Raw genomic sequence first — 10,095 nt, 5'->3', positions numbered from 1 at the left:
GTTCCATAATTTATGGCGCCCGGAAATGAAGAAAGCGTTCAGCACAAAACATCTGAAGCCCATTATATCTGATAACTTTCTTTCTCTTTCCTTTCATTTGAATTCGAACAGATGAGTTTATTTTGAATATATTGTGAAGTGCAGAAAACAGGGTGTATATTACTTGTTTCAGACTGACGTAAGCGAGATTTACACGAAGGTGCATTATTCAGCGCTGACAATAGCGCAGTGGTCAGCAGTCTAAATGTCAGGGTTGGATCCAGGACAACAAGGTTTGTGACGTAAGTTCTCGCTTGATTGCATCTCAATGCTTTCCGGCGGGCACTTCTGGAACAGCGTTCTGCAAGCTTTCCGAAGGTCGATATTATAGATTCTCGCGCAATATACATGGAAATCTTGTCCACTTCTGGCAATTTGTTTACCTACCGACCATCCCGACTTTCTATTTTGGGACCTCATCGAGAAAATCAATAAATCCTGCTCTCTGCGTTGCAGAAGGCAACAAGGCGTGTTCAGTTTTGCTGCGTTATTGGGACCGTTACTCTACTTGGGGTAATGATATTTAAAGAAATGTGACCGATCGCTGGTGAGACACTAAATTACCATAGGTCAGAAACATAGCTTATAACGCCTGGGTTATCGAACAAGCATATTAAAACTGAGAGGAATACACATCAGTTTCCTGCCCTGAAAACTGTGTCATGAACATGCTGATTTTAGCAACGATATTTAAATAAGGGTTCGCTTTAAGCCTCGACAGTCTGTACGCAGGTTGATGTTTACAGCTACCATACGTTTTTATTGTGGTTTGAGCCATGTTTTTGTTTTCAATATATCTCAAGAAAACCGTTTGTCCTTTTCCTGTGTTTATCCTAAATCCAACGAGAATTTATACTAATTATTGGGTTGAAATGTTGATTTCAGAATTTTATATCCGGTACAGAACTTTTCACTTCATATGAATAATAACAATTATATATTCTGGTATTTTTTCAATGCGTGGCTACAAATTACGGAATATCAAGCTATTATCAGCCAGAGGCCTCTGTAGGGCTCTTAGGAGAGATTGCCTGCAACAAGGGCTTTAGTTTCAGCTCAAGAAATTGCATCGAAGTCACTCTAAAAACCACTACTATCTACATTTGTTACTGAAGTGTAGTGCGGTTGGCAAATTTATTTTATTTTTTCATGTTCAACTTCTCTACGGGTAAAGATGATGCATACTAAATAAAGAGGCGTCGTTAGAATTCAATACTTTGCCGTTAGAATTCAATACGGAACTAAAACATGAACAAGCTCACCTTTCAGCGGAAATGATATGAGCTTGAAATTACCTCCCAAACACTCTGCAGAAGACATGGCACATAGCACGTTACCAAAACTTATAAATCTGCATGACTTCGAGCAGAAATAAATATAAATTGATCTTCCTTGAGCATTCAAAATAACTGTCTAAGGTAGTCCAATATTCAGGTCTGAAAACTATGCATCAAGAACATCTGCCCTTACCGCCAGGTATACATTTATTTTGCTGACTTTTTAAATATTTAAAATTCAATCGCTACCATTTATGAAATAAACATTTGAAAAATTATGACAACACACGGTTTTCGGTTTATAAGAAGGAAATAAGGGTACATTGAATTTATAGGCGCACTTGACGCTGGTCGTTTTCTGAGGCAATATTTGCTCAAAGCCAGCGATATTGCGAATATGAGTGTGGAAGATAACGTTGTTACCTATAGAGTGTGTAATAACAAATCGTAAGGCAGGAAATATTTCTTGTTCCTCCTGAAAAACATGTCTGTATGCACATACGTCTTTCAGTCTAACTGCCTCCAGCCGATGCATTGCTTTGAACAGGACTGGTCTCTCATATTTCAGCTACTAGCCGGACTTGTTCACCTGCTCTGAGCTTATAACGTGAAGTTTTAAATATCCTATTTGAGATACGCACAACGACGGCCCATCAAGTGCGCGCTCCATAACAGGCAGGCCGATTCATTTTGTGCTCCGGAGCCGATGTGGTCTGTCGGGATTGAGCGCAAAACTGGGCTGGTATATAAAGGTTTTAGTAATCTTATAATGGAGCGGTCGCACCAATTGGAGATGACGCGAAGACGCACGTTTTAATAAAAAAATGTCTGGGTGCAATACAGGATCCCCCACAATGGTTAGCATAGCGTTATCCTTTAATATTGTAATGATGGACTTCATTTCCAGTTTAACGCTGACATCTCTTAAATACTAAAAGATCAAATCAGTTAATAATTTTTATCGAAAATTTGCTATTTGAGGCTCAATAATACGCAATACTACGCGGGTAGATGGAGAATACCTCAGTAATCTGCGATTTGCTGATGACATTGCCTTGCTAAGTAACTGGGGAGATGAACTGCAAAGAATGATTATAATGACCTAGATAGGAAAAGTAGAAACTTTGGCTTGAAACTCAACATGCAGAAGACTAAGGAAAGGTTCAACAGACTCGGGAAGGAACAGCAGTTTACGTTAGGCAGCTAAGCACTAGAGGTAGTAGGCGAATATGTCTACTTATGATAGGTAGTAACCGCAGACCCGGACCATGAAAAGGAACTAACAAGAAGAATAGGATTGCGATGGAGCGCATTTGCCAAGCACTCGCAGATTATGACTAGCAGCTTAGCGGTATCGCTCAAGAGGAAAGTATACAACAGTTGCATCTTACCTGTACTCACCTATGGGGCTGAAATGTGGAGGATAACTAAGAGCGTTCTACTTAAGTGGGGGATAACGCAGAGGGCTATGAAACGAAAAATGGTATAGGGTAACATTAAGAGATAGGAAGCGCGTAGAGCGGGTAAGATAAATAACTCAGGTTACTGACATTCTAGCGAAAATTAAGAAGAAATGGGCAGGACATGTAGTGCAAAGAGAGGACATACAACGAGGAAGAAGAAGAAGAAGAAGAAGATAACCGATGGTCGCTTAGGGTAACAAACTGGATTCCAAGGGATGGAAAGCGCAGCAGGGGGCGACAGAAAGTTAGGTGGGCAGATGAGATTAAGAAGTTTCGCAGGGGTAAAGTGGAAGCAGCTAGCACAGAACCGGGTTAAGTGGAGAAATATGGGAGAAGTCTTTGCCCTGCAGTGGGTATAGTCAGGCTGATGATGATGATAATAACTATGCAGTTACCGAAAGTAAATTTTTTGAAGAAGGAATATTGAGCTATTATACGTGTAGCACCGTGGCATATGCATCCCATATTGTATTTGGTGCAACAAAAAACATTGCCATGTAGCCTAGCTAATGCCACACTTTTGAAATGCTTTTTCATACCATAGCGCAATTTTTCTTTGCATCCCATTGAGGAATCGCACTGGGTTGATGCTGTCAAATCTGCTCGTCTTTCAAGGAAGACTGGCTGCTCCATTTAATGCAGCTTATTATTGCAAACAATGCAAACACGGCACACAAAAAAGGTTATATCTATTCAACCAACGTCAAGCGTTATTTACATTAGATAACGGTACATTAAAGTACAGTAACGTTACAGTACCTAGCGTACTGAACCAACTAGAATGTCTCGGTCGCGACGCTAAGGGCGTAACATTGTGGTGGAGAAGCTGGGTAACGATCTCTGGCGCTACACACAGCACCGATACAACTGGAGCCTCGCCGGAGTCGTCGCCTCGCGGGCCTCGAACCGCAAACCAGCGCCATGCAATCGGCCAATGACCCGCAAGCAGCCCGTGGTGACGCGGTGATCCAGGCTGAAGACCGGTCTTCGGGCGCAGCGAACGCTTCCTCGCATCACTATTGGGAGCCTCGGACTTTCGCGGGAGCGGCAGGCGCGGACGTTGACGAGTGGTTGACCCACTACCAACGGGTGAGCCGCTACAATCGATGGGACGCCGTCGCTAAGCTCGCAAATGTGGTTTTCTTCCTAACACACACAGGTCTTGTTTGGTTCGAAAACCACGAAGACTCTCTTACCACCTTGGACAGTTTCGTTACCGAATCGCGCCAGTGCTTCGGCGACTGCCTTGCACGAAGGAAGCGAGCTGAATACACGCTTACGCACAGAGCTCAGCTACCTGGGCAAATATGTACAACTTACATAGAGGAGGTCCTGAAGCTATGCAAAACAGTAAGCGCTAATATGACCGAAGAAGATAAAGTAGGACATCTTCTGAAGAGCATCGCAGATGATGTTTATAATTTTCTAATTGCCAAAGGTGACCTGAGCGCGGTCTATGATGTATTTCGTCATGTTCGCACATTCGAGACATTGAAGACTCGTCGCATAACGCCACAATTTAGGCGGCTCGCCAACGTTCCATGTGTGGCGAGCATTGAAGACAACTTCATGGACTTGTCGTCGACGATCCGGCAAATAGTTCGCGAGGAACTGCAGCGGTTTGAGCCCCTGTACGGTCTCCATCATCTTTACCCTCTGACGTTGCCGGCTCTCGAGGGTCTCCCTTCTTGCTCCCTTCGAAACCCGTTGTGAATTCTATCAATACGACACATGCGGACGCTTGCTCCAACAGCCAAACGCCAAGGTTCGATAGCCCTGGTCACCCACCTCGCTACGACTCGCGCCCGACTAACTTCTTGTCGCACTATGATCAGCACTATGAGTACCATCCTCAAGCACCACCTGCTCGCTATTTCCGGCGTCCAACCCGAAGACCTGAAGAAGAGTCTCGCTACCCAACGCACCCTGTCTCCTCAGAGCCCTCCAGGGAACAAGGTTTTCGTCGCACAACCCTCGTGTGCCGACGCTGCGGCATTGAGGGGCACATAGCTCGATACTGCCGCAGCCGTTCACTCAACCGTTACGATCGGCCCGTCCAAAATGCTCCGCCACGTAACCGTTACTGCGACTCCAATTGGCAATGGCCCCCATCTTCGTATGAATATCCCCAGACTAATAGACCCGCAGCCACTCTCCTACTTCCGAACGAAGTGTCTCACCACCACCTGCCTCTTCTTCGCGCCGCTTTCCGTCACCACGGCCACGGCAGCGGTCGGCATCGCCTTTGCCAGAAAACTAGTCAGCGCGGCCGCTGGAGGTCAGGTCGCTGAGACTGTGCGCTGCCTGAAGAAATTCCTCCATCTGTTGTTATGTTAAAGAACACGGTCTATGTGCTTGTGGATGGTGTGACGACAATGGCTTTAGTGGATACCGGGGCAACCATTTCAATAATGAGTTTATCGTTTGAGAAGCGTTTACGACGCGAAGATATGTTTGTTTGGGACAGAAATGTAAATTTTCATGGCGCGGCTGGTGAGGTGTTGTGTCCCTTGGAAATGTGTAGTGCTTCGGCGTCCCTGGGTGGAACGGTATTCGCAGCGGAGTTTGCAGTGCTTTCGCGATGCACGCATGAATAATCATAGGTATTGACTTTTTGAGAATGTGTGGCACTACGGTTGACTGCCGCTCTGGGGAACTCTGCGTTGATGGTTCCCTTCCTTCTGGACTCTTAGAGAATCCACACGAGCTTGAGGATGTGTTCTGCGTAACAGAGAATACCAATGTGCCAGCCCTGTCTGTGGTGTGCGTCCCAGTTTTGTGCCCCAGCCGTGCTTCCGAAACCTTCGACGCTACAGGGGCACCGCTTCATTCTAACTGTGCAAAGAAATACATTCTGGTTCCTCATTGCCTACTGTCGGTGGTCAAGGGCTGCTCACGGCTGTGGGCCATTAATTGTTCTTCGCAACCAGTAATTTTGCCTCTGAATATGAAGATTGCGACGTGCAGCCAAGACGCCCCGTCGGTTGCTTTGGTTACTGATGCACCTGGCGAAAGCGCTGCCGCTGCAGCCCCTGGCTCACAACTGCATCGGACGATCAGCCGCTCTCTAACCAGGGACCAGCGTGATGCCTTGGAGGCCTTACTAGTCAAGTATTCTTCCATCTTTGATTTTTCGGAGCCTAGCGGCTCAGGTGCATTCCCGTGACACGTACTCGGCATCGTATTGACACAGGCTACTCACACCCAATTCGACAGAAGCCGTACAGAGTGTCACCAACAGAACGCCAGGTCATCAGTGAGCAGGTTCGGGATATGCTGGAAAAGGGTGTTATTCAAGAGTCATGCAGTCTCTGGACCGCCCCTGTAATTCTGGTGAAGAAAGATGGTACATGGCGCTTTTGCGTTGACTATAGCCGTCTGAATGCCGCAACAAAAAAGGATGTGTATCCCCTTCCCCGGATCGATGACGCCATAGATTGTCTGTTCTCGGCATCATATTTTTCATCCGTCGATCTGCGATCGGGATATTGGCAGATCCTTATGCACCCTGACGACAAGGAAAAAACGGCTTTTATCACACCCGATGGCCTGTTTGAATTTAATGTAATGCCTTTCGGGCTCTGTAGTGCGTCTGCAACTTTCGAGATATTTATGGACGCTATCCTACAGGGACTTAAATGGCAAATATGTATTTGCTACCTCGATGATGTCATTTTTGGCCGGACATTCAATGAGCACAATGAGCGCCTCGCTCTCGTGCTGGATTGCTTCAAAAACGCCGGTCTAGTACTCAATTCGAAGAAGTGTCGCTTCGGTGAGTGTCAGATTTTGGTACTAGGACACCTCGTCGATCATGAAGGCGTATGACCTGACTCTCAAAAACCCGCGGCCGTTGCATCGTTTCCAACACCTCAGAACGTGAAGTAACTCCGAAGTTTACTAGGACTGTGCTCATAATTCCGCCGCTTCATTCCCCGTTTTGCTGACATCGCTAACCCGCTTACGTGCCTTCTCCACAAAGACGCTCACTTCGAGTGGACATCAGAGTGTGACTCTTCTTTTTGCCAGCTCAAGTTTTTACTAACATCACATCCAATTCTCCGGCATTTCAACCCTTCTGCTCCAACTGAACTACACACGGACGCCAGTGGTGTTGGCATTGGTGCTGTGCTGATTCAACGTTACAGCGACAAGGAACATGTTATTTCTTACGCCAGTCGTTCCTTAAGCAAACCTCAACGCAATTACACAATCACTGAACAGGAATGCCTCGCGGTAGTTTTCGCCGTTCAGCGGTTTCGCTGTTATCTATACGGGCGGCCCTTCACAGTGGTCACTGATCATCATTCCCTGTGCTGGCTGATAAACCTCCGTGACCCATCTGGCCGTCTTGCACGGTGGGCAATCTGTTTACAAGAGTTTGATTACACAGTTTCGTAAAAGAGTGGACGCCGGCACGCTGACGCGGACTGTCTCTCACGTTTACCGCTTCCCACAACGGAATGTGATGCCGACAATTTTGATCATTACATCGCTGCGGTTTTACCTCCATTCCCCGATACCCGTACGTTCCGCACTGAGCAGAGGAAAGATGAGAATCTCCAACCATTCTTTACCGCTGCAGGGGATCCTACAGCTTCCAGTCCCTCTTGTATACGGAGTGGTCTTTGTACAAAAAGGACTATTCTCCCACTGATCTCCACTATCTTCTGGTGGTGCACGTCAGCCTACGCTCCTCTGTTTTTCAAGTTATGCACGACGACCCCACTTCGGGACACCTGGGATCTGCGCGGACGCTCTGTCGCATCCAAGAACGTTTCTACTGGCCCCGGATGCGTGAAACCACTGAGAAGTATGTGGCTAGCTGTGCTCAGAGTGCGAGTCACAAACGCCCCACCGGCACTCTTCCTGGTCTCTTTCATCCAGTGACGTCTCCAAGATCCCCTTTTGAGAAAGTCGGGGTAGACCTCTTGGGACCCTTTCCAAGTCTCATTCTTTCATCCGCTAGATCGTCATCTGCACTGATTACCACACTCGTTACTGTGAGACGGCAGCCCTTCCATCGGCTAGTGCACACCAAATCTCCCTCTTCCTGCTGCACTTTGTTATACTGCGCAATGGGCCTCCCCGAGTGTTGATCAGCGACCGAGTGCGTCAGTTCACCACTGATATCGAAGAACTCTTTCGTTTGTGCCAAACGCATTTCCGACATTCTACCCCGTATCATTCGCAAACAAATGGGTTGACTGAGCGAACCAACCGGACACTCACCAACATGCTTTCAATGTACGTCGCCGCCGACCACAAGGACTGGGACTCTGTGCTACCATTTATAACATACGCATACAATACCGCCCAGCAGGAAACAACAAGTTACAGTCCATTCTTTCTCCTCTATGCCCGGTCTCCTTGACACATCCTCGACACCATCCTGCCGTTCCCCACAGACGACGATCCTGGGATTGCTGAGATCCTCTGCCGGGCTGAAGAAGCCCGCCGGATAGCCCGCCTGAGAACTCTCGCCTTACAAAAGCGCTCGAAATCCCGCTACGACGACCACCATCGCCACGTCACCTACCTCCCTGGCGAGATGGTCTGGCTTTGGCGTCCACTTAGGAAGCGTAGCTTAAGTCAAAAACTGCTCGCGCACTATATGTTATCCTCTAGGCAATTAGTGACCTCACCTATCGAAATGCGCGCCTTACCAAAAGTGGCCGACGTTCTTCACGAACTGAGCTTGCCCACGTCGCGCTTCTGAAACCCTGTCATCCTCGTGCTGACGATTGACTCGCTCGGAGGGCTTCGCCTGCGACGGGGGAAGTGTTACAGACTTGTTCTCAAACAGAGCACTGAGGAAGAAAGAAGGAAGAGGAAGAAGAAGTGTGCGCGCCCGTTCGACCTTTGTCTTGTGGCACCTGTGTCGTTTCCGCTGGCCGTGTGTACCTAGCGTACTGAACCAACTAGAACGTATCGGTCGCGACGCTAAGGGCGTAACAATACGTTAGATGTTTATGAGAGTATAGCAAGAATCAGCAATTTCCAAAATGCAGGACCTAGGCTTATACCGCATCAGCCAATGCATCAGCCAGGTGGAGGTAGACACCGCGGATGTTGAGCTGGCCGCCCGTGGCTGCAGGCGTGCTCCGGTCTCCCTCGGCCCCTCCCACTGGGGGGCCCCCATCGCCCACTCGGAAGCGGTTGTCGTTGATGTCCTCCTCGAGGCCTTGCAGCACCACCTCCTCCACCGTGGGCAGACTGTGGTGGTGGCCGCGGCTGTGGCTGTGGTCGTGGTCGGGAAAGAGGCAAAGGCCGAATACGTTAACTATGAGGCCGGCAATGCCCACGTAGCAGATGAGCCAAGGCTCATCAATCTTCTCCGGCTTGTAGAAACGCTTGAGAGTCTCCACCAGGATGGAGAAACAGAGTGCCACTAGGAAGACAGCATTCACCAGGGCCCCCAGAACTTCCGCTCGCGCCCAGCCAAAAGTGTTCTTGGACCACTTCTTGGGCGACATCTTGATGGAGAGGAAGGCGATGACAAGTGAGTTGACGTCCGACAGCATGTGGAAAGAGTCGGCCACCAGGGCCATGGAGTTGGTGACGTAACCCACAATGATTTCGACCAGGAAGAAGGCCGTCGTCAGGCCAAACATGAGCAGCAGCCGCCCTCGGCGCCCCACCAGCCTGCGGCGGCAGCACCCCCCCCCCCCCATGCCGGCTGCCACCTTCACCTCCGCCACACCATCACTCTTCCTGCGCACCGCCTCCTCCTGCTGCTGCTGTGACTTCTGTTGCTGCTGCAGCACCATGGAGTCGCAGGCTGCTGCGAGTGGGGCGCGCATCTGGTCGCCGACTGAGCGCTGCTCGCACGTTTTGGCCACGGTTCGCCGCCGCCGCCTGAAAATGGCCCTAATGAAAATTTGATTTTTAACGAGGTAATGCAATAGATGTAAAATTCAGCCACGAATTGATGCAAAATGAAGAAATGAAATCACTCACAGCTACAGTCGATTTTTGTTTTTGAATGATAACGCACGTTAGCGTAAATACAGTTGGACATTGTGTCGGAAAAGCTTAATGTTAGTAGAACCGCTTTATCTTGTATTCAGTAGCTGGAATACGTCTCTACGAACGCCATTTCTTGCCAATGTGATATGGCGTATTCAATGCGCATTTCTGAACTGACGAAATTTGGATAATGTTTCAAATGTGCTTATCTGCGTTTTTATTCTGTTCGACATCACAGACCAATCTTTCATTTTCTTATGTACACCGGTTTTACAATTCCTTGTTCGTAAGGGAACCATCTACTATGCTAGACGCGGCCTCCTTTCAAGTATTCGTTAAGTCTCCAA

At 48.2% G+C, this 10,095-nt stretch overlaps 1 protein-coding gene across 1 annotated transcript; it reads right to left on the bottom strand.

Moving 5' to 3' along the window:
* Positions 1 to 8,799: 8,799 nt before the first annotated feature.
* LOC146176760 (proton-coupled zinc antiporter SLC30A1-like) lies at positions 8,800 to 9,582 on the bottom strand. The gene has a single exon (XM_084581381.1). The coding sequence runs from the start codon at positions 9,580 to 9,582 to the stop codon at positions 8,800 to 8,802; it is 783 nt and encodes a 260-aa protein (XP_084437507.1).
* Positions 9,583 to 10,095: the final 513 nt, after the last annotated feature.

This window comes from Amblyomma maculatum, chromosome 10 (genome assembly GCF_055883805.1).
Source record: "Amblyomma maculatum isolate TAMU_Amacu chromosome 10, ASM5588380v1, whole genome shotgun sequence".
Lineage (NCBI taxonomy): Eukaryota > Metazoa > Arthropoda > Arachnida > Ixodida > Ixodidae > Amblyomma > Amblyomma maculatum.
The sequence above is the reverse complement of the archived record's forward strand: the minus strand, read 5'-3'. Positions and strand labels throughout refer to the sequence as shown.